The sequence below is a fragment of the Hemitrygon akajei genome, chromosome 32, assembly GCF_048418815.1.
Source record: "Hemitrygon akajei chromosome 32, sHemAka1.3, whole genome shotgun sequence".
Taxonomy (NCBI): Eukaryota; Metazoa; Chordata; class Chondrichthyes; order Myliobatiformes; family Dasyatidae; genus Hemitrygon; species Hemitrygon akajei.
The window spans coordinates 4,083,065-4,107,401 of NC_133155.1; the positions used below are offsets into that span (position 1 = coordinate 4,083,065).

At 43.3% G+C, this 24,337-nt stretch overlaps 1 protein-coding gene across 1 annotated transcript in view; it reads left to right on the forward strand.

The window, feature by feature from the left end:
- LOC140719730 (exostosin-1-like) overlaps positions 1-20,435 on the forward strand; it is a 331,105-nt gene extending 310,670 nt beyond the window's left edge. Inside the window, exons 10-11 of the mRNA XM_073034553.1 lie at positions 3,224-3,395; positions 19,491-20,435. Coding sequence (XP_072890654.1) covers positions 3,224-3,395; positions 19,491-19,676 — 358 coding nt within the window. The 3' untranslated portion in view covers positions 19,677-20,435. The remainder of the gene's footprint in view (positions 1-3,223; positions 3,396-19,490) is intronic.
- Positions 20,436-24,337: the final 3,902 nt, after the last annotated feature.

A 24,337-nucleotide genomic window follows, 5' to 3' on the forward strand; every position in this document is an offset into this window, starting at 1 on the left:
TTTGAGAGTTAGGGGGCAAAAGTTTAAGGGAAACACGAGGGGGTATTTCTTTACTCAGAGAGTGATAGCTGTGTGGAATGAGCTTCCTGTAGAAGTAGTAGAGGCCAGTTCAGTTGTGTCATTTAAGGTAAAATTGGATAGGTATATGGACAGGAAAGGAGTGGAGGGTTATGGGCTGAGTGCGGGTAGGTGGGACTAGGTGAGATTAAGAGTTCGGCACGGACTAGGAGGGCCGGAATGGCCTGTTTCCGTGCTGTGATTGTTATATGGTTATATGGTTATGGTTAAATAACCACACTTTGTAACCCCATGTGTGGTGGCCTACTCCTCCTCAAATTTCCTACCTATTTAGAGATACAGCGCAGAATAGGACCTTCTGGCCCACCAAGTCACACTGTCTAATCACGGGACAATTTACAATGACCAATAACCTACTGATACATCTTTAGACTGAGGAAACCAGAGCACCCGGAGGAAACCCACGGGCACAGGGAAAGAACAAAAACTTTCCTACAGAGGATGTCAGAGTTGAAAATAGAATTTAAGTTCAGCAGTGGGATTGATTGGTTAAGAAAAGAAGCAGGGATTTTTCCTGCCCTCCTTTACACAATCAGATTTCAAACCTCATTCAAGAATATTGTATTTTGCCTGTTATTCTTAAGGCACAGTTTTTAAACTATGGGGCTTGACTCAGAGGGCAGCAAGCACCCAGGTCACAGAATGGGTACCCACATCTGTGACGTGTTACAGGGTTTTATGCTCTGCTGCCTTTAGGCTGTCAGATAAAACAGAACTTACCAGGAATTAAAGTGTCTCTGCCACACTAATCCTCCCTCTCTCAATGCAAGGCACACAACACTCACACAGGAAACCCTCCGACCATATTGAACAAATTGTGGGTTTGAAGCTAGGGCTGAGCTGATCTCCGACCTGCCAGACTGCAGTACTGGTAGTAATGATTCCCAGTTGAAAGTGACTTGGCTGTGGGAAGGTAGGGAGGGTGGGGGGTGAACAAGATTTGTCCAGAGGGAATTACTTGGCAGCCATTTCCTTTGAAAGTTGCTCAGTTTTACTCACTGTGCACACTACAATCCCACTTGTTTCACCCCTCCCCATCTCTTCTTTATCTACTTTGCCCTTACCTACCAATTTTTCCCCTTCCTTTCCTTTCTGCCCCCTCTCCTTCTGACTTGATGTGATGATATCTCCACAAAGAAAAAAGCTATGGCATTAAGACACTGCTGTATTTTGACTCCAGTGTGGATTTTCAGAGGCTGCTGGGAGCTGAACCAGTCTCAATGGGGCAGTCTTCATTACTTATATGTTGCCTAATAAACCATGTGGGTAGCCACACCCCACAGTTCAGGGAAATTCTAACTGCAGCCTGTTAGTGTTTGAATGAGTATTTTGTCCCAGTTCACAGCCCACTTTAAGAAGTTAAAAGTTCTCCCAGAGAGCAGCGACTTGGGTCTTGCTGCCCTCTGTGAATCCTGCCCCACAGTTTAACAACTGTGCCTTACAACAGGCAAAATGCAATATTTTTGAAAGTTAAGTCAGCCTCGGCACAACAGTGAAGCAGATTCGATGGGCCAAATGGCCTAATCTGCTCCTGTGGTACTGTGCAAAAGTTTTAGGCACATATACAGCTAGGATTCTTAGACTTTTGCACAGTGCTGTATATTAGTTAAAGTAGGGAGGTGGCTGGGAAACAGAAATAAGAGTATTAGCTCATTAGTATTAAATGTTATTTGGTAACTGGAAAGATATCATACACAGTACAGTGCAAAAGTGGGAGGAATCCTCACTATATATGTGCCTAAGACATTTACACAGTATTGTGTGTCTTATGGTCTTAAGTTCAGAGCCGAGCCCTTGCTTCCTCACACATGTTGGTCAGTGTTTCGTCTCCATCGATTTATCATGGGTCTAGATGCATGCTGAAGATTACTGCTGAAGAATGCACCTACTTTAATTTGAATTGCATAATAAATTGCTGTAGAATATTTTACATCAATTCAAGCAGGCAGGTGAGCAGCAGTTTAGGTTATTGACAGGAAATTTATTTTAAATGTACATAGGACTGATGTACTATACATAGTTCTGGTCTCCATGTTACAAAGTGAATTATAAAGGCAGTGAGGAAAGATTAAATGGGATTTTGAAGATTAAAACTAGGTTATAACTATCAGGAGAGACTGAACAAGCTGGAACTCTCCATTACCATTGTGCATTTCTCAATTCTATTGTGCAGCCATGGACACCTTGAGTACACGTATCCAAAGTGCAGCTTAAACCTATAACCTTTCGGTCTTGTGCAAGAGGGCTAATACGGAGGCATGTCCTTACCACCAGTCCTACCGTAATCATCTCATTAAGCAATTCAGAAACCAAGGACTGGAAATCAGGCACCAAAAACAGTGTTTTTGTAACTTAAAAATGCACAGTAATTGGACTGCGACAGACAGGAACGCTCAACAATGGGTTGTCAGAAACGGCCCAATTCATCATCTGCAACAGCCTACCTGCCATCAAGGACAAATATAGAGAAAGGTGCTGGAAAAGGGCCAGTATCATCATTAAGGAATCCACCATGCTCACAGACTGTGTGCTACTCCCATCAGGGCAGAGGTTATGCAGTATCCACGCCAGGAACACCCAATTCAAAAACAGTTACTTTCCCCAAGCAATAAGACTGATCAACACCTCCACCCACTAACTCCACCACTACTTTATCATTTCCCATCGGTCACCTTATGTGCAGCCTAGCATCACTTTATGGACATGCAATCAATCGGTGTATAAACTATCTTATGTATTTATATTTACTGAATCATAATCTGAATCAAGTTTAGTATCACCGGAATATGTTGTTGAACTTGTTGACTGTGTGTCAGCAGTACAATGCAATACATAATTATAGAAAAATGAATTAGTAATTAAATAGTTCAATTAAATTAGTAAAAAATAAAAACGTGTACTGAGTTCAATGACCATTCAGAAATTGAATGGTGTGTTATTTTAAATTATTATTATTGTGTTCTTTACCTTACTGTGTGTTTTTATGCTACATCAGGTCCGGAGTAACAATCATTTCATTCTCTTTACATTTGTGTACCAGGAAATGACATTAAACAATCTGGAATTTCAGCAATCAGGGGAACTACACACAAAGTATTAGTGTTGATTGTTATTTTCCCTGAGTGTGTTTTTAATGCCTTCACAGATATTATCATTACTTGTTCACATACTACCTGCCTGCAAGTCTACATGCACTCATAGACCAGACGGCCAACTGTGAAGACATACTGATGAATTTCCTCGTTTCAGCAGTTACTAAACTTCCCTCAATCAAAGTCACACAGAAGAAGCAGTATAAAGAGACCCTGATGCAGCAGGTGTGTAGTCATTTTACATAATATATCTGCACTGATGCAAACCAGCCACATAATACACAACTGTATTTTAGAGGATAAAGTATGTCACTCCCTTGGTGTTACTACGTCAAAGCTTAAAATGGCGTGAGGGGGATTTTAATTAGTAGGATGTGTTTCAACTGGCAAAATTGCCAGTCAGAGGATTCTGTACTCCCAAAAAGATGCCTCAGCCTTGACGTGGGTCCAGAAGTTGTTCACCGGAAAGGTGCTTGGAACGAGAAAATATTGCAGAAATTATTCTTCTGAGTAGAGAAGGTACGGGGGCAATTTAGTAGAAATGACCTTCCTTCCCTTCCCCTGCCTCCTTATTCTGACTTTTCCCCTTCCTTCCCAGTCCTGACGAAGGGTCTCAGCCTGAAATGTCAACTGTTCACTCTTTTCCATAGATGCTGCCTGACCTGCTGAGTTCCTTCAGCATTTTGTGTTGCTTTGGATTTCCAGTCTCTGCAGATATTTCATGTTTTTAATAGAAGTGAACCAGTTTATAAAGAGTGATAGATAAAACACGAATTAATTGTTTCATTACAAAAATACAGGAAATGCAATAACATTTTTAAGCAGAAAACTGGTCTGGAATGCAGATAACTGATGGAAATGATTTCATCAATGACATTCAAAGAGAAATAGATGGGAAGACAGTGAGTTAGGGTTCAAGCAAGGAACCATTATAACTTCAAAAGGGGGAAGGTCATGAAGGGTGTGATGCCCTGGTTACTACAAGATTTTACAATAGCAGTGACCCAGGTTCAATTCCTGCCGCTGCCTGTACAGAATATGCACTTCTTTTTAACCCTAGTCACCTCTTTCTAAAAATTAGGTTTTATTTTTTTTAAACAAGCAGAGCCACTCTTCTGCCTACCTGTCTGTCCTTTGTAAAGATTGTGTATCTTGGGATATTAAGCTCCCAACCATAATCATCTTTCAGCCATGACTCCATGATACCCAGAAGATCATGCCTGCCAATCTCTAACTGTGATAAAAGATCATATATTGTTGGTTTAGCAGAGTTTGGGCCTCTGACATCACATCACCAAATGTTGATTAAGAGGGAAAAGATTAAATACCAGAGTGGTAAATAAGCAAGAAATATTGAGGAGGTTTTCAAAATGTCAGCATGAATATTGAGGAGAGTTGGCCCTTCAGAGACAGAGGGAGGACAAATTATTATGGAAAGCAAAGAAATGGCTGAGGCATTAAACAGGTTATAATGGGGAACAAGGAAATGGGAGGTAATATAAAAATATTTTATATCTGCTTTCATTGCAGAAGGCATTAAATATACCAGAGAAGCAGCTAGTGCCATTGAGAAACAGGGGAATTGAAGTTCTGAAAAAAAAAATTAAGGAGTTTCTTAAAATTATGAGTTTCTGATCGTGTCCACAATATCCTGAAGTGGGAAGGTGAACAGCCAGAGGTGGCGGTACACATTGGTACCAACGACATAGGTAGGAAAAGGGAGGAGGTCCGGAAAACAGACTACAGGTAGTTAGGAAAGCTAAGAAGCAGGACCTCAGTAATCTCGGGATTACTGCCTGTGCTAAGTGACAGTGAGTATAGGAATAGAGTGAGGTGGAGGATAAATGCGTAGCTGAGGGATTGGAGCGGGGGAAGGGATTCAGATTTCTGGATCATTGGGACCTCTTTTGGGACAGGCGTGACCTGTACAAAAAGGACTGGTTGCACTTGAATCCGAGGGGGACCAATATCCTGGCAGGGAGGTTTGCCAAGGCTATTGGGGAGTTTAAACTAGAATTGCTTGGGGGGGGGGGGGGGGTCGGAACCAAACTGAAGAGACTGCGGAAGAGGAGGTTGGCACACAATAGAGAAAGCTTGTAGGCAGCGGGAGAGGGAGGATAGGCAGGTGATGGAGAAGGAATACGCTCAGACCGATGTTTGAGATGTGTCTATTTTAATACAAGCATCAAGAACAAAGCGGATGAGCTTAGAGCATGGATCAGTACTTGGAACTATGATGTTGTGGCCATTACAGAGACTTGGATGGTTCAAGGACAGGAATGGTTATTTAGAGTGCCAGGCTTCAGATGTTTCAGAAAGGACAGGGAGGGAGGCAAAAGAGGTGGGGGCATGGCACTGTTGATCAGAGAAAGTTTCACGGCTGCAAAAAAGGAGGAAGTCATGGAAGGATTGTCTGCAGAGTCTCTGTGGGTGGAGGTTAGGAACAGGAAAGGGTCAAAAACTCTACAGATTTTTTTTAATATAGACCACCCAAAAGTAACAGGAACATTGAGGAGCAGATAGGGAGACAGATTATGAAAAGGTGTAATAATAACAGGGTTGTCATGGCGGGAGATTTTAATTTCCAAAATATTGTAGACAATAGACAATAGGTGCAGAAGTAGACCATTCGGCCCTTCGAGCCTGCACCGCCATTTTGAGATCATGGCTGATCAATTCCTATCAATACCCAGTTCCTGCCTTGTCCCCATATCCCTTGATTCCCGTATCCATAAGATACCTATCTAGCTCCTTCTTGAAAGCATCCAGAGAATTGGCCTCCACTACCTTCCGAGGCAGTGCATTCCAGACCCCCACAACTCTCTGGGAGAAGAAGTTAATCCTTAACTCTGTCCTAAATGACCTACCCCTTATTCTCAAACCATGCCCTCTGGTACTGGACTCTCCCAGCATCTGGAACATATTTCCTGCCTCTATCTTGTCCAATCCCTTAATAATCTTATGTTTCAATCAGATCCCCTCTCAATCTCCTTAATTCCAGCGTGTACAAGCCCAGTCTCTCTAACCTCTCTGCATAAGACAGTCCAGACATCCCAGGAATTAACCTCGTGAATCTACGCTGCACTTCCTCTACAGCCAGGATGTCCTTCCTTAACCCTGGAGACCAAAACTGCACACAATACTCCAGGTGTGGTCTCACCAGGGTTCTGTACAAATGCAAGAGGATTTCCTTGCTCTTGTACTCAATTCCCTTTGTAATAAAGGCCAACATTCCATTAGCCTTCTTCACTGCCTGCTGCACTTGCTCATTCACCTTCAGTGACTGATGAACAAGGACTCCGAGATCTTTGTATTTCTCCCTTACCCAACTCTACACCGTTCAGATAATAATCTGCCTTCCTGTTCTTACTCTCAAAGTGGATAACCTCACACTTATTCACATTAAACGCCATCTGCCAAGTATCTGCCCACTCACCCAGCCTATCCAAGTCACCCTGAATTCTCCCAACATCCTCATCACATGTCACACTGCCACCCAGCTTAGTATCATCAGCAAATTTGCTGATGTTATTTTCTATGCCTTCATCCAAATCGTTAACGTAAATGGTAAACAGCTGTGGTCCCAATACCGAGCCCTGTGGCACCCCACTAGTCACCACCTGCCATTCCGAGAAACACCCATTCACCGCTACCCTTTGCTTTCTATCTGCCAACCAGTTTTCTATCCATGTCAATGTCTTCCCCCCGATGCCCTAAGCTTTGATTTTACCCACCAATCTTCTATGTGGGACCTTATCAAATGCCTTCTGAAAATCGAGGTACACTACATCCACTGGATCTCCCCTGTCCAACTTTCTGGTTACATCCTCGAAAAACTCCAACAGATTAGTCAAGCATGATTTACCCTTGGTAAATCCATGCTGGCTCGGCCCAATCCTATCACTGCTATCTAGATATGCCACTATTTCATCCTTAATAATGGACTCTAGCATCTTTCCCACCACCGATGTCAGGCTGACAGGTCGATAGTTCTCTGTTTTCTCCCTCCCTCCTTTCTTAAAAAGTGGGATAACATTAGGAAGCTGGCCAATCCTCAGGAACTGATCCTGAATCTAAGGAACATTGGAAAATGATTACCAATGCATCCGCAATTTCCAGGGCCACCTCCTTTAGTACCCTAGGGTGCAGACCATCTGGACCTGGGGATTTGTCAGCCTTCAGTCCCATCAGTCTTCTCATCACCGTTTCCTTCCGAATGTTAATCTGTTTCATTTCCTCTGTTACCCTATGTCCTTGGCCCATCCATACATCTGGGAGATTGCTTGTGTCTTCCTTAGTGAAATCAGATCTAAAGTACTCATTAAATTCTTCTGCCATTTCTCTGTTTCCCATAACAATTTCACCCAATTCATTCTTCAAGGGCCCAACATTGTTCTTAACTATCTTCTTTCTCTTCACATACCCAAAAAAGCTTTTGCTATCTTCCTTTATATTCCTGGCTAGCTTGCGTTCGTACCTCATTTTTTCTCCCCGTATTGTCTTTAGTTAAGTTCTGTTGTTCCTTTAAAAACTTCCCAATCATCTGTCCTCCCACTCACCTTAGCTCTGTCATACTTCCTTTTTTTTTTAATGCTATGCAATCTCTGACTTCCTTTGTCAACCACTGTGGCCCCTTTCCCCCCTTTGAATCCTTCCTTCTCTGGGGGATGAACTGATTTTGCACCTTGTGCATTATTCCCAAGAATACCTGCCATTGCTGTTCCACTGTCTTTTCTGCTAGGATATCCGTCCAGTCAACTTTGGCCAGCTCTTCCCTCATGGCTCCATAGTTTCCCCTGTTCATCTGCAACACTGACACCTCCGAGCTGCCCTTATCCTTCTCAAATTGCAGATAAAAGATTATCATATTGTGATCACTACCTCCTAATGGCTCCTTTACTGCGAGATCACTTATCAAATCCTGTTCATTACATAACACTAAATCCAGAATAGCCTTGTCCCTGGTCGGCTCTCGTACAAGCTGTTCTAAGAATGCATCCCGTAGGCACTCTACAAACTCCCTATCCTGTGGTCCAGCACCAACCTGATTCTCCCAGTTCACCTGCATGTTGAAATCCCCCATAACTACTGCAACATTACCTTTGCCACATGCCAATGTTAACTCCCTATTCAACTTGCACCCAATATCCATGCTACTGTTTGGCGGCCTGTAGACAACACCCATTTGGGTCCTTTTGCCCTTACTGTTCCTCAGTTCTATCCACACAGACTCTACTTCTCCTGACCCTATGTCCCCCCTTGCAAAGGACTGAATCTCATTCCTCACCAACAGGGCCACCCCACCCCCCTGCCCACATTTCTGTCCCTACGATAGCACGTATACCCTTGTACATTCATTTCCCAGGTCTGATCTCCCTGCAGCCATGTCTCTGTTATCCCAACAACATCATAGTTACCCATTCGCACCTGAGCTTCAAGCTCATCCGCCTTATTCCTGACACTTCGTGCATTCAGATATAGAATTTTTAACCCATTTCTCCTCTCTCTGTTTGAATCTCTGCCTATTGTGCTTAACCCAGCTCCCTGAACTCCCATCGGGCTATACACCCCTAGAATTTTGTTGTCCTTCCTAAATTTACTTATTCTTTCAACACATTTAACGCCTTGTTCCGTCAGACCGTCCCTCTGTACATGAGTCCTCCTTATCACTTGTTCCACCCCACCTTTCTCTACTACACACTTAATATTCCAGAACCTTGTAGTCCCCACCTGTCCTTTATTCTTCCTCTCGCTATCCTCTCTCACAATCTGGATCCCTGCCCCCTGCAAATTTAGTTTAAACCCCCCCCCCCCCCCCAAGAAGCACTAGCAAACTTCCCTGCAAGAATGTTAGTACCGCTCCAGTTCAGGTGTAAACCGTCCCTTCGGAACAGATCCCACCTTCCCTGGAACAAAGCCCAATTATCTACAAACCTGAAGCACTCCCTCCTGCACCATCCTCTCAGCCACGTATTAATCTGTATAATCCTCCTGTTCCTTGCCTCACTCGCACGTGGCACAGGTAGCAATCCTGAGATTGTTACCCTGGAGGTCCTGCTCTTCAGCTTTGCACCTAACTCCCTGAACTCCCTACGCAGGACCCCCTCACTCATCCTACCCACGTCATTGGTCCCTACATGGACCACAACATCTGGATTCTTGCCCTCCCTCTCGAGAATAACCTGCACCCGATCTGAGATGTCTTGGACCCCGGCACCAGGGAAGCAACATACCATCCGAGACTCCCGATCTTCCCCACAAAATCTCCTATCCGCCCCCCTGACTATAGAATCCCCTATCACTACCGCTCTCTTCTCTTCCCTCCTCCCCTTCCTAGTCAAGGGTCCAACCTCAGTGCCAGAGACAGGACCACTGCAGCTTGTTCCTGGTAGGTCATCCCCACCAACAGTATCCAAAACGGTATACTTATTTTTGATGGGAACGGCCACAGGGGTGCTCTTCTCTCTCTGTCTGCTCCCCCTGCCTCTCTTGACTGTCACCCATTTGCCTACCTCCTGTCTTTTCGGTGTGACTGCCTCCCAATAACTCTTATCTATCTCTGCCTCCCGAATGATCCGTAGTTCATCCAGCTCCTGCTCCAATTCCCTAACTCGGTCTGATAGAAGCTGCAGCTGGATACACCTATTGCAGCTGTGGTCATCAGGGACAACTGTGTTGACCCTGACCTCCCACATACTGCATACGGAGCACACCACTGCTCTAACTGTCTCCCCCATTACCTGATCCCAGATTAGTCAGAATAAATGAAAAGCAGGCTTCTTGCCGAAGTCCTCTTGCGCCGAAGCCCGCTGAGCCAAAGCCCAGCACTCTGCTCCTGCGCACTCCGCTGCCCGCTCCTGAAAGTGGGTCGCTTTTTAAAGCCCACGCTCACCACTGACGTCATCCGTGCTTGCGCAGCTTTACCTTCCTCCTCAGGTACTCTCCAGGTAGGTCTGAGGGTCTCGGCCTACCTACAACGGCTGATCCTCCGATCTCCAGTCGTATGTCGATCACGAGCACTCCTTACTCCCGCTCCGCTGCCCGCACCGACGCATGGGCATCTCCTCAGAGCAAGGGGTTTAGATGGAGTGGAGTTTGTTAAGTGTGTTCAGGAAGGTTTCCTGACACAATATGTAGATGAACCTACAAGAGGAGAGGTTGTACTTGATCTGGTATTGGGAAATGAACCTGGTCAGGTGTCAGATCTCTCAGTGGGAGAGCATTTTGGAGATAGAATTGTGATCACTATCTCCTTTACCATAGTATTGGAGAGGGATAGGAATAGACAAGTTAGGAAAGTGTTTAATTGGACTAAGGGGAAATATGAAGCTATCAGGCAGGAACTTGGAAGTATAAATTGGAAACAGATGTTCTCAGGGAAAGGTATGGCAGAAATGTGGCCAATGTTCAGTGGATATTTGCATGACGTTCTGCATAGGTACATTCAATGAGACAGGGAAAGGATGGTAGGATACAGGAACCATTGTGTACAAAGGCTGTTGAAAATCTATTCAAGAAAAAAAAAGCTTACGAAAGGTTCAAAAACAACTAGGTAATGATAGAGATCTAGAAAATTTATAAGGCTAACAGGAAGGAATTAGGAGAGCCAGAAGGGGCCATGAGAAGGCCTTGGCGAGCAGGATTAAGGAAAACTCCAAGGCTTTCTTACAAGTATGTGAAGAGCAAGAGGATAAGACATGAGAGAACTGGACCAATCAAGTGTGACAGTGCAAAAGTGTGTATGGAACCAGAGGAGATGCTTAATAAATACTTTGCCTCAGTATTCACTACGGAAAAGGATCTTGGCTATTGTAGGGATGACTTACAGCAGACTGAAAAGCTTGAGCATGTAGATATTAAGAAAGAGGATGTGCTGGAACTTTTGGAAAGCATCAAGTTGGATAAGTCTCCGGGACTGGATGAGATGTACCCTAGGCTACTGTGGGAGGCGTGGGAGAAGATTGCTGATCCTCTGGCGATGATCTTTGCATCAATGGGGACAGGAGAGGTTCTGGAGGGTTGTGGATGTTGTTCTCTTATTCAAGAAAGGGAGTAGAGATAGCCCAGGAAATTATAGACCAGTGAGTCTTACTTCAGTGGTTGATAAGTTGATGGAGAAGATCCTGAGAGGCAGGATTTATGATCATTTGGAGAGGTATAATATGATTAGGAATAATCAGCATGGTTTTGTCAAAGGCAGCTCGTGCCTTACGAGCCTGATTGAATTTTTTGAGGATGTGACTAAACACATTGATGAAGGTAGAGCAGTAGATGTAGTGTATATGGATTTCAGCAAGGCATTTGATAAGGTACCCCATGCAAGGCTTATTGAGAAAGTAAGGAGGCATGGGATCCAAGGGGACCTTGCTTTGTGGATCCAGAATTGGCTTGCCCACAGAAGGCAAAGTGTGGTTGTAGATGGGTCATATTCTGCATGGAGGTTCGTGACCAGTGGTGTGCCTCAAGGATTTGTTGTGGGACCCCTTCTCTTCAAGAGTTTTATAAATGACTTGGATGAGGAAGTAGAGGGACGGTTTAGTAAAGTTGCTGATGACACAAAGGTTGGGGGTGTTGTGGATAGTGTGGAGGGCTGTCAGAGGTTACAGCGGGATATCGATAGGATGCAAAACTGGGCTGAGAAGTAGCAGATGGAGTTCAACCCAGATAAGTGCCAAAATGAAACACTTCACAAGTCAAATATGATGGCAGAATATAGTATTAATGATAAGATTCTTGGTAGTGTGGAGGATCAGAGGGATCTTGGGGTCCGAGTCCATAGGACACTCAAAAAACTATTGTGCAGGTTGACTGTGGTTAAGAAGGCATATGGTGCATTGGCCTTCATCAACTATGGGATTGAGTTTAAGAGATGAGAGGTAATGTTACAGCTGTATAGGACCCTGGTCAGACCCCACTTGGAGTAATGTGCTCAGTTGTGATCATCTCACTACAGGAAGGATAGTCAGAGGCTTTTTCCCCCAGGGCTGAAATGGCTAACATGAGAGGGCAGATTTAAGGTGCTTGGAAGTAGGTACAGAGGAGATGTCAGGGGCAAGTTGTTGTTTTTTTTTTTTTTTTTTAAAAAGTGGTAAGTGCATGGAATGGGCTGCCAGTGACGGTGGTGGAGGTGGATATGATAAGGTCTTTTAAATGACTCCTGGATAGGTACATGGAGCTTAGAAAAATAGAGGGCTGTGGGTAACCCTGGGTAATTTCTGAAATGTTCGGCACAGCATTGTGGGCTGAAGAGCCTGTATTGTGCTGTAGGTTCTCTGTTTCTGAGACCAGCAGCCAACAGTTCTCCTCAATATGACAGCATTATTCTGGAGGTGGCTTCAGAGATCATGGATCCATTATTTGATGAGGCAGGAGGAATGGCAAGGTGCAAAAAAACAACAACAACCTGCCCCTTATTAATGTGAACAACCTTAGTCCTGCATTCTCACCCACAGCAAAATATTTCTTCTCTACCCTATAAATTCCTTACAATACACTGTAACCCCTGATTTAAGTACCGGTAGTCCCTTATCCTTCTACATTTCAAGCCATGCACTTCTTCCCTCATAATAGTTTATTAAAAAGTACCGTTGGGTGTAGTCATTATGTAGTCACCCGATTGCCAATGTGAAACTCGAACTCAGTGACACGGAAATGGGATGGGGAATGGTGCTGTGCTTGGGCCAAAAGACTAGACAGGATGTTGGACAGATACCATTACAAGGAAAACATCATTAGCAATAGATTCCAGCAATTAGTGTTGGTACCCTGATTCTGCTGTTGAATAATGATAGCATCACGGCAATATTCCAGTGATAAGCTCACCATCTGTCTGTGCTGCCGTGATCAATAATCACTGGTGATTAATGTGGTGTGATGCTCAATACACGAGTTGGACCAGAAATGTTTTGTTGACATTAGCAGCTACCAGTGAAAAATGATCAGTTTGTAATATTTATGTCAGGTTTGACTTAATTATGTGTGTCATGTGTCATTAAAATTCTGTAAATAATGCCCCTGTAATATTGGCAACACACACACAAAATGCTAGTGAAACTCAGCAGGCCAGGCAGCAGCCTGAAGGGTCTTGGCCCGAAACATCGACTGCTTATTCCTTTCCATAGATGCTGCCTGGCCTGCTGAGCTCCTTCGGCATTTTGAGTGCATTGCCTTGGATTTCCAGCCTCTGCAGATTTTCTCGTGTTTGTGGTCCCTTTGACATTGCCGTTCACTGTTCTCCTGTATGCCTATCGTTTCAAGTTACTGATTTTGCCTGTCTCTTAATTCAAGAACCATTTTGATTTAAAACAAAACAAACTCAGATTAAAGTTAAACTCCCCTTGGGATGAAGGAATTAGATTTCTGGATGTGTGCAGCAGAGAAACAGGCCACTTGCCCCACCATGAGAATGCCAAGCTCTTTGCTCATCTACACCCATTACTTTTGTCCACGTTGGATGTGCATCTCTCTTTGGCTTTGCCTAATCAAGTGCCAGTCTAAATTAATCAGATACGAGTGATTGTTTCTGATTCCACCACCTATTCTGGAAGCAAATGCCAAATACTAACTTGTACAGTATTTTTAAAAAAAGTTCCCCTCAGATATTCTTCCCTTCCCCTTTAAGCTATGCAGTCTGGATTTTGATACAGCAGAAAAAGCTGCTGATTACCTACCCAGCTCTAGGCTTCTTATTAAACTGTAGATCTCAATCAACTATCAGTTCTGTTACCTCAAGACTTGATAGTTCCAGAGTTCTCCTGGTGAGTCTACAGCTTCACATTCCAAGAAGTTATTAAAAACTTTGTTACCCATTTCATAACTTCTTAATCCTCCATGTTGTGTTACTTCTGTTTAAACGTACCATGGGTTAACAGCAAAGAATCATATTCTGGAAGAATTAGAGGACTTTTATTTACAGTAATAAACAAACATGTCTTAGCCCAGCCATGTGCTGGAACATTCTAGCAATCCTGCACGTGCTCTGTCCAATCATGTACTGGCACATCACTGCACGTGATATCACCACATTCCGTTGCATATTTGGCTACTGACAAACACTAGCTTCTAGTCTGGCAATTCTTCCCATTTCCAACTCTCAACACTCCATAGGATTAACCTTCCTACCACACTAGCCATCACCAATGATACAAGCTTTGAAAACCTGCTCTCCCCAATTCAGGACTTCTAAACTGCACCTCCAATATTGAACATCTGGGCCCTCAGCACTGGAATTCTCTTCTTGTAACATCCATCTGCTCCATCCCCTCCCTCTTCCATTAAGGTGCTCCTTAAAGTCTCAGATTGAAATTCATTTACGAACAAGAGGAAATCTGCAGATGCTGGAAATCCGAGCAACACACACAAACTGCTGGAGGAACTCAGTAGGCCAGGCAGCAGCTGTGGAAAAAGTAGTCGATGTTTCAGGCTGGCACTGTTCTATGAAAAACCAAATGCACATCAGGAAGATGGACTTGTCAGGCAGCTAATAGCATGAACTCAAGTCAAATCACTTTTATTGTCATTTCGACCATAACTGCTGGTACAGTACATAGTAAAAATGAGATAACGTTTTTCAGGACCATGGTGTTACATGACAGTACAAAAAACTAGACTGAACTACGTAATAAAAAAACAGAAAGCTACACTAGACTACAGACCTATACAGGACTGCATAAAGATAGAGCTGGAGGAAGATCACATGATGAAAGCTGGAATATAGAAATGGAAACCTTGTGTGCGCGCGCACAGGTGGACATCGGGGGAGAGTGGAATGGAACTGCAGTTTTGTGCTGCAGCAGCAACTAAAATGTACATCAGACTAGTTAGCTAGTAAACTTTGTGAAAACTTTCCACAAGAACATTATCTGAGAAGCCTGAAACACAGGCATGCAGGAAAATATTGAGAGGTTGTCAAAGACTTTAACTTATTGCCCGTTACGCCTGCTGGTGTGTAAGACAGCAATCTGCCTTACCTCCATCTGTCTGTCCTTGGCCTCTCAAATGTAGAAAGATTCATCATTGCATAACGAGAGACTTTAAAGGTCAAAGTAAATTTATAATCAACAGACATGTATGTCTCCATATAACACTGAGATTGATTTTCTTGCAGGCATTCACAGTAATTGCAAGAAACACAATAGAATCAGTGAAAGACTGCTCCCAACAGGACAGACAAACAACCAATGTGCAAAAGACAACAAGCTGTGCAAATACAAAGGAAAAATAATAATATTAATAAGTAAATAAGCAATAAATATCAAGAACATGAGATGAAGAGTCTTTGAAGGCGACTTCATAGGTTCTGGGAATAGTTCAGTGATAGGGTAAGTGAAGTTGTGTTCAAGAGCCTGATGGTTGGGGAGTAATAACTGTTCCTGAACCTGGTAGTGTGGGTCCTGAGGCTCCTGTACCTTCTTGATGGAACCTGGGTGGTGGATCTTAAAAGCAGAAATTTGTGGAAGAATCTGAGAGCTTAGGTCTAGGCAGCTGTTGCACATGATCCAATGGTATCAATTGGGTAAATGCAAGCAAGTTCCCCCCCCCCCCCCACTGAGGTTGGAAGGGATAAAAAACTAGAGGTCATGGGTTAAGGGTGAAAGGTGAAAAGTTTAAGGGTAACATGAGGGGAAACTTCTTCATTCAGAGAGTCCTGTGAGTGTGAAGCGAGCTGCCAGCACGTGCAGTGCACTCGAGCTTGATTTCAATGTTTAAGGGAAGTTTGGATAGGTACAGGAATGGTAGGGGTATGAAGGGCTATGGACCCAGTGCACGTCACTAAGAATAGACAGCATGTGGGTTAGCATGGACTGGATGGGCTGAAGGGCCTGTTTCTGTACTGCAGTGTTCTATGACTATTGAATAGCTGAGCTTTGGGGCCATTTTACTAACTGTTGCTCAATTCTTGTGGTATTAATATCAAATCAAAGTTTCACGGAGAATTAAGTAACAAGACGTGCATCATGAATGCCTGAATTTGGGACTGAAATTGCTGAAAGGGCGACAGCCAATGGCAAAAGTGCAGGTTGAGCCACATGAACATGCACAGACAGAACAGACACAGATATGAAGGAGTGGGTTTGTCCTGCAGGGGTTTGAAGTAGTGAATAATAAGCATATATATTACCAAAGCGGCAAGCACCCTCCTAAAGCAACCTGAAGATAGATAATAAATAGCCTTGTCTGTAATTAACCTTATACCCAATCTACTTGGAGAATTAATTGACTAACACTCCAAGCTTCCCATATTGATGGAGCTGATGTAGTTTGCCCTGGTGCCTCCGGTGGCAGAGGTCAGAGATTGCTCGAATTAACTTGGAATCCCTTTACACGTCGCCTGCCTCGTTTACTGGTTACAGACCAGAAGGTAGGGCCATTATTTGTTTCAGCTATTAATGAGCTGAACTGTCAAAAACAAATAATCAAAAAGCAATAACCAATCTGCTGGAATAACTCAACAAGTCGAGCAGTGGGGCAGGGGAAGGATTGTGGAAAAAAAATTCTCAATATTTCAGGTGAAATCCTGCACAAGCTCTTGCTGCACGGGCTCAGCCCAGTGCATCAGGGCACGCCACAGGATCCTGCAGAATGTGACACCGAGAAGCAGAAAGAGGTACAAGAGCAGGCAAGCCAGAGAGAAAGATGGGTCCTGAAGTTGGAGGCACAACGGCTGCTCAACCTGCTGGATTTCTCCTGCACATTATTTGTTGCCCCAGAGTCCAGTATCTGCAGTCTCTTTTCTGTCCAAAAGTTAGAAGTATTATCTGTATTGAAAACACCCTTCCCAACAGGGTCCTTTTTGCTTTCAATCAATGCAGATGTCAATTCTGGCTTAGTAGATAACCCTGCCACCTTAAAAATCAGAAGGCCATGGATTTGCACCACCCCAGAGACTTTACCTTGTACTTGAGGTCTACATGTCAAAGGGAATAGCACTGTCAGTGTCATCTTTCAAATGAGAGAAAGAACAACAGTCCCATCTGCCCAATCAGCTAAAATAAGTCATGCCTTGACAGAGCTACAAAGAGAGGAAATCAAGGCAAGAGGTTGGGTAAAGGATACACTCACAGACAAACTGGCTCTTGCATTCTCTTGGAGTACAAAAGAACGAACATTATTGCCTCTTGAAAAGTTTAACATTACATCCACAGCTTCCTCTGTTTGTTGAGACCAAGTGGATAGAATCAGTTTTCAAGACGCTACCCGATCGTTCATTCTACTCCCCGGCCAGCTGGAAGTGGATTGATTTTCAGTTCGATTGGTTAGACAGCCCCATGAGATTCAGGCACCATCACTCATGGGTTGAACTAACTCTGACAACGAGCAATCAATGATGTGCCCACTGTGGACAGAAGGTTTTGGAATCATACCACCGCCCCTTGTTGTTAAATTATTGATTCACTCCTGCTGAATTATTTAGGGGCCACAATTCTAGTAATAGCTGAAGTGACTGAATTCCAAAAAGCTGTGCCTGTAACATTATCTGCACAACAGGATAAATGGGCTACTGTGATGTAACTGCCCTGGATCATAGAAATTTAGTTAAATACTGTCCATCTAATTATTGGTTGCATCATTTGTTTTGGCATTTCTCCCCCGGGATTGGTTCTATAGCAGCCTATGCATTGCTTTGTTCTGTTGGGAGATAAAACCACAAGACATAGGAGCAGAATTAGGCCATTCAGCCCATCAGCTATGCTTCATCACTGATTTACTACCAAAAGGATTGTCTCTGTATTGAAAACACCCTTGAATTCCACAGACCCACCACCCTGTCACTCTAAATCAAGGCAGCAAACAAAATGATAATGGACTTCAGGAATGCAAGAGGTCCCAAACAAACGCCACTATTCATAAACAGTGAGGTAGTGGAAAGGGTCTACAGCTTCGTGTTTTTGGGGATGAATATCACCAAGGAGCTCTCTTGGTCTGTCAACACAACTTGGATGGTAGAGAAGGCACTATAGCTCTCCTTACCTACCTCAGGTACTGATCTGCCCCAAGATTGCTGTACAGCTTTCACTGATGTGCGACAGAGAGCATACTGACACACGGAATGACAGTGTGGGACTCTACTCCAGCAAGACAGATCACAAAGCACTCCAACGGGTGATTAGGACGGCTCGGCACATCATTGAGACTCAGCTACTGATCCAGAGACAATCTGCAACTCTCAATGCCTACTGCACGTTCATAACATCACTAAAGACCCATTCTGGTCACTGTCTGTTCAGTCTCTTGCCATCTGGTAGGAGATGCAGAAACAACTTAGCCAAGAGAGTCAGACTGAACAGCTTCTTCCCCAGGGCTGTTGTGCAGCTGAATAATGCTACTCCCAGTTTGCCAATGGCCTTTGACTGTTATGGACTATCAAAGTCACTTGTCGTATGTAAATATGGATTTTTTTTTAAATTAAGCCATACCCCATGCATTGTAAATATCAGTTTTGTACATACTGAAGTAGCAGTTCAATCTTGTTGTCTTTGGCAATGAAAATAAAATTCAATTGTATTCTATCTTGTTTAGCAGTCTTGTGTGGCACTTTGTCATAGGCCTTCTGAAAATCCAAGTAAACAACATTTGTCTATCCAGCCTGTTATTTATTTTTTTTTAAATAAAATAATTCAAATAGATGTGTCAGGCAAGATTTCCACTTAAGGAAACCATGCTGACTTCAGCTAATTTTATCACGTGCCTCCAAATGCCCTGAAACCTGAGCCTTAACAGTCAACTCCAACATCAGCCCAACCATTGAAGCCAGGCTATAATATCCATATAAAGATCAGAAGCTCACTACTCCAGGACTCACGCCACCAGTTTCAGGAACAGTTATTACCCCTTAACCACCAGGTTCTTGAAACAAAGGACATAACTTCACTCCACTTGCCCAATCATCGAAATGTTCCCACAACCAATGGATTCCCTTCTAAGGACTCTTCATCTCATGTTCTTGATCACTTCTTTTTGTATTTGTATTTGCACAGTTTGCTGTGTCCTGCAGTCTGGTTGAACACCCAAGTTGGTGCAGTCTTTCATTGATTCTGAACAAGTTCCTTTAAGGCCTTCTGTAGTGTTACATATAGCAAGGACTTAGTAGTTATGAATTTTCTTGCAACCCCTGGTCAGAGAACCACAGGTTCTGTTGCAACACATTATTTGGGTGTAAACCAACAAGACTATTGGTTTTTGGGCATTTTCACATGTGTATGCAATAGTACAATAAACAGCAGATCAGAAAGGGAATAGATTCAATTTCTAGGTACAGCATTTTGTGCTCACACTCCTAATTGTGACCTGTGTACTTTTCTTTCCCCACCAATCATACAGGGTTCAAAGAGCACTCTCTGGGCAAATCCAGACCATTTCACACAAAGACAGAACTGCATTAACAGATTTGCCAGCTGGTTTGGCTACATGCCCCTCGTACAGTCGCAACTCCGTCTTGACCCTGTCCTGTTCAAGGATCAAGTCTCCATCCTTCGAAAGAAGTACCATGATATTGAGAGACCATGAGGGCCAAGATTTGGAACACTTGCTGCGGGTCTGGCCAAGAAACACCATAGAGCCAAAGAGCGCCAAACATGAAAGAACAGATCAAGGCTCTGTACTCCTCTGAAATCTTTAAGACAATCGTCTGCACAGCCTGTGAATGGGCCAACTGACTTTATTTTTTAAGAATCATTGTTATTTACTACAACACAATCCATGTGAATTCATTAAACAGAAATGTAATCTCTCTCTTAATTGAGACAGTTTTGGAAGAAGGTTTGGAGAAGTGACCCAGATCGCCTCAGAGCTGGTTAAGTACAGCTGGTAAACTGTACTTAAACTAATTCCAACAGAATGTTAACCAGTTCTTTCCAGTTACTTACAATATAAACTACTTTCCATGAATGAGTGTTTGTCTGCTGTTTGAAAGCTTGTTGCGGTAAAGGTTCAGAAGTGCAAGCAGGCAATGGCTGGGTTCTCCAGGGTAAGTGAGGAAACTGGGTGGACAACCGGCAACTTGTACAATTTCATTGTTAACCTACTGCAAGTAGTGCCAGGCACTGCACGTTATTCCCACTTACAGGAGTCTTGGTTCTGGTCCAATGTTATTGGCCGGGGGCTGTTGATTATGCCATGGTTCGTTTGGCACACAACAGTTTACATGAAGATTCATTGACTTGGGTTTAGTGCAAGATTATTCATGGCTAAAGAAAATAATAGTTTAAAATGAAAAATGCATGTTCTGCCCATGGGATTATGTTGTATTAAATTACATTTTGTCCAGTTGCGTCACATTGCATAATTTAACACAGGCCTTTCAATCTCCTTTCAAATCACAATGGCGCTGACATCAGACAGCATTAACCCCAATATGTCAATTCCAGCCCTTCAACAGAGTTATCCAATTAAGCCCATTCCTGCCTCACTCCCTATAGCACAAGACTAAAAAAACAATTATTTCAAAGGTTCAAAAAGTTCATTATCAAATATACAACTCTGAAATTCTTCTCTTCCAGATACCCACAAAACCAAGAAAGAACAGCAGCACAATTATCAACCCCTCCCCTCAAAAAAAAAATCAACAAAGGCAGGGGCAGGAACATCAACTCCCAAATTTCCCTCCCCCACACGCAAAAGAAAATGAGAAGAATGAAGTGAAAAATAGAATACAAAAAACTAAGGCAGAAAAAAATGTCTACAGTCCAAGTCCAAATCTATATCCATATCCAAAATGCAGAAACCCCAAGTAGTGTTCACCAAGTACAGTGGCAGGCCACACACGCTTCCATCTCCAGCAACAGAACAATCCCAACACTAGCATCTCCCTTCTCTGGCAGCAGAGCGATCCCACCAGCGATCAAAAGGCAGTCTCCCCTCTCCATAGCAGAACGATCCCACCAGCGGTCAAAAGGCAGTCTCCCCTCTCCATAGCAGAGCGATCCCACCAGTGATCAAAAGGCAGATCAAAAATTATTTCTCGTATCAGGCATCCTTTTCAAAGTGACTTGTGAACAAGCTTCCTCTACTAGCTTCAGGTAGTGCTTTTGAGTTAGCAACTCACCAGGTGTGAGAACAAAAAGTACCCATCTTCTTTTTGGCTCTTGAGCAATTTAATATGCCTATTAGCCTCGTAACAGACAACATAAAAGCTTTAGAATGCGGATTAAGCAAATTGAATACACCATGTGTTTGTCTGAAATTACAGTTGCTTTGCTGCCAGCTAATTTAAAAGGTAACATCTTAATGTTGCTTAAGAGTGAAAATGCAGAATACATCAAGTGTTCATGTATTATTAACTCAAGACAGAGGTGACTCCATTTGAGGATATTACAACCCATTTCCCATGGCTGGAATGCTTAACACTGAAGAGGCTTCTAGACAATGAACACTTTACACCCTTAGTATGATGGTGCTTTTCAAAGTTCAAAGTAAATTTATTATCAGAGTACATTTATGAAACGATATGCCATCCTGAGATTCAGTTTCACGAGTCATACTCAGCAAATTTATAGAATCGTATTTATAAACAATGAAAGGTCAACCAGAGTGCAGAAGACAATAGACTGTCCAAATATAAATAACAGTAAATAATGAGAACATGAGATAGCAAGGTAAAGAGTCCTTAAAGTGAGATCCCAAAGAGGAAGAAGAATTTTAAAGTAAAGATGACACAACCACGACTAACGAGAGAAGTCAAAGCCAAGGCATATAAGAGAGCAAAAATTAGTGGGAAGTTAAAGGATTGGGAAGCCTTTAAAAACTAACAGAAGGCAATGAAGTCTAGAGTAAAGAATAAAGATGGAACACGAAAATAAGCTTGCCAATAATATTAAAGAGGATACCAAAAGTGTCTTCAAATATATAAAGTTTAAAAGAGGAGAGAGTGGATATCAGACCACTGGAATACTGAAGAGATACTAATGGGAAACAATTAAATGGCAGATGAAATAAACAAGGTTAATAATGAATAACTGCATCAGTCTTCACTATGGAAGACACTAGCAGTATGGTGGAAGTTCCTGATGTCGGGGTCATGAAGTTTGTGAAGTTACCATTACTATAAAGAAGGTTCCTGGAAACTGAAAAGTCTGAAGGTAGATAAGGTATGAGGCTGCTTAATGAGCTATGAGCCCATGGTATTACAGGAAAGATTCTAGCAAGTTTCCTGTGATGGAAGAGTCTAAGACCAGAGGACACAGCCTCAGAACAGAGGACTTTCCTATTGGAATGGAGATGAAGAGTAATTTCTTTTGCCAGAGTGTGGTGAATTTCTGGAATCATTTGTCATAAGCAGCTGTGGAGGCCAAGTCTTGATTTTTATTTGAGGTTGATAGATTGTTGATGGGTCAGGGCATGAAAGGATGGGATAAGGGGACCGAGAGCAAAATTGGAACAGTTGTGATGAAATAGTGCAGCAAACTTGATGGGCCTATGGGGGGGGGGGGAAGGGGGGGACCCAAAAGCAATTTACTAGTTTGTGGCATTCGTTGCTGAGAGGATGGTGTAGGAGGGAGGGCTACAGGTTTGTAGATAATTGGGCTTTGTTCCAGGGAAGGTGGGATCTGTTCCGAAGGGACGGTTTACACCTGAACTGGAGCGGTACTAACATTCTTGCAGGGAAGTTTGCTAGTGCTTCTTGGGGGGGGGGGGGCGTTTAAACTAAATTTGCAGGGGGCAGGGATCCAGATTGTGAGAGAGGATAGCGAGAGGAAGAATAAAGGAGAGGTGGGGACTACACGGTTCTGGAATATTAAGTGTGTAGTAGAGAAAGGTGAGGCGGAACAAGTGATAAGGAGGACTCATGTACAGAGGGACGGTCTGACGGAACAAGGCGTTAAATGTGTTGAAAGAATAAGTAAATTTAGGGAGGGCAACAAAATTCTAGGGGCGTATAGCCCGATGGGAGTTCAGGGAGCTGGGTTAAGCACAATAGGCAGCGATTCAAACAGAGAGGAGAAATGGGTTAAAAATTCTATATCTGAATGCACGAAGTGTCAGGAATAAGGCGGATGAGCTTGAAGCCCAGGTGCGAATGGGTAACTATGATGTTGTTGGGATAACGGAGACATGGTTGCAGGGAGATCAGACCTGGGAAATGAATGTACAAGGGTATACGTGCTATCGTAGGGACAGAAATGTGGGCAGGGGGGTGGGGTGGCCCTGTTGGTGAGGAATGAGATTCAGTCCTTTGCAAGGGGGGGGACATAGGGTCAGGAGAAGTAGAGTCTGTGTGGATACAACTGAGGAACAGTAAGGGCAAAAGGACCCAAATGGGTGTTGTCTACAGGCCACCAAACAGTAGCATGGATATTGGGTGCAAGTTGAATAGGGAGTTAACATTGGCATGTGGCAAAGGTAATGTTGCAGTAGTTATGGGGGATTTCAACATGCAGGTGAACTGGGAGAATCAGGTTGGTGCTGGACCACAGGATAGGGAGTTTGTAGAGTGCCTACGGGATGCATTCTTGGAACAGCTTGTACGAGAGCCCACCAGGGACAAGGCTATTCTGGATTTAGTGTTATGTAATGAACAGGATTTGATAAGCGATCTTGCAGTAAAGGAGCCATTAGGAGGTAGTGATCATAATATGATAAGTTTTTATCTGCAATTTGAGAAGGATAAGGGCAGATTGGAGGTGTCAGTGTTGCAGATGAACAGGGGAGACTATGGAGCCATGAGGTAGGAGCTGGCCAAAGTTGACTGGACGGATATTCTAGCAGAAAAGACAGTGGAACAGCAATGGCAGGTATTCTTGGGAATAATGCACAAGGTGCAAAATCAGTTCATCCCCCGGAGAAGGAAGGATTCAAAGGGGGGAAAGGGGCCACAGTGGTTGACAAAGGAAGTCAGAGATTGCATAGCATTAAAAAAAAAGAAATATGACAGAGCTAAGGTGAGTGGGAGGACAGATGATTGGGAAATTTTTAAGGAACAACAGAACTTAACTAAAAAGGCAATACGGGGAGAAAAAAAAATGAGGTACGAACGCAAGCTAGCCAGGAATATAAAGGAGGATAGCAAAAGCCTTTTTTTGGTATGTGAAGAGAAAGAAGATAGTTAGGAACAATGTTGGGCCCTTGAAGAATGAATTGGGTGAAATTGTTATGGGAAACAGAGAAATGGCAGAAGAATTTAATAAGTACTTTAGATCTGTCTTCACTAAGGAAGACACAAGCAATCTCCC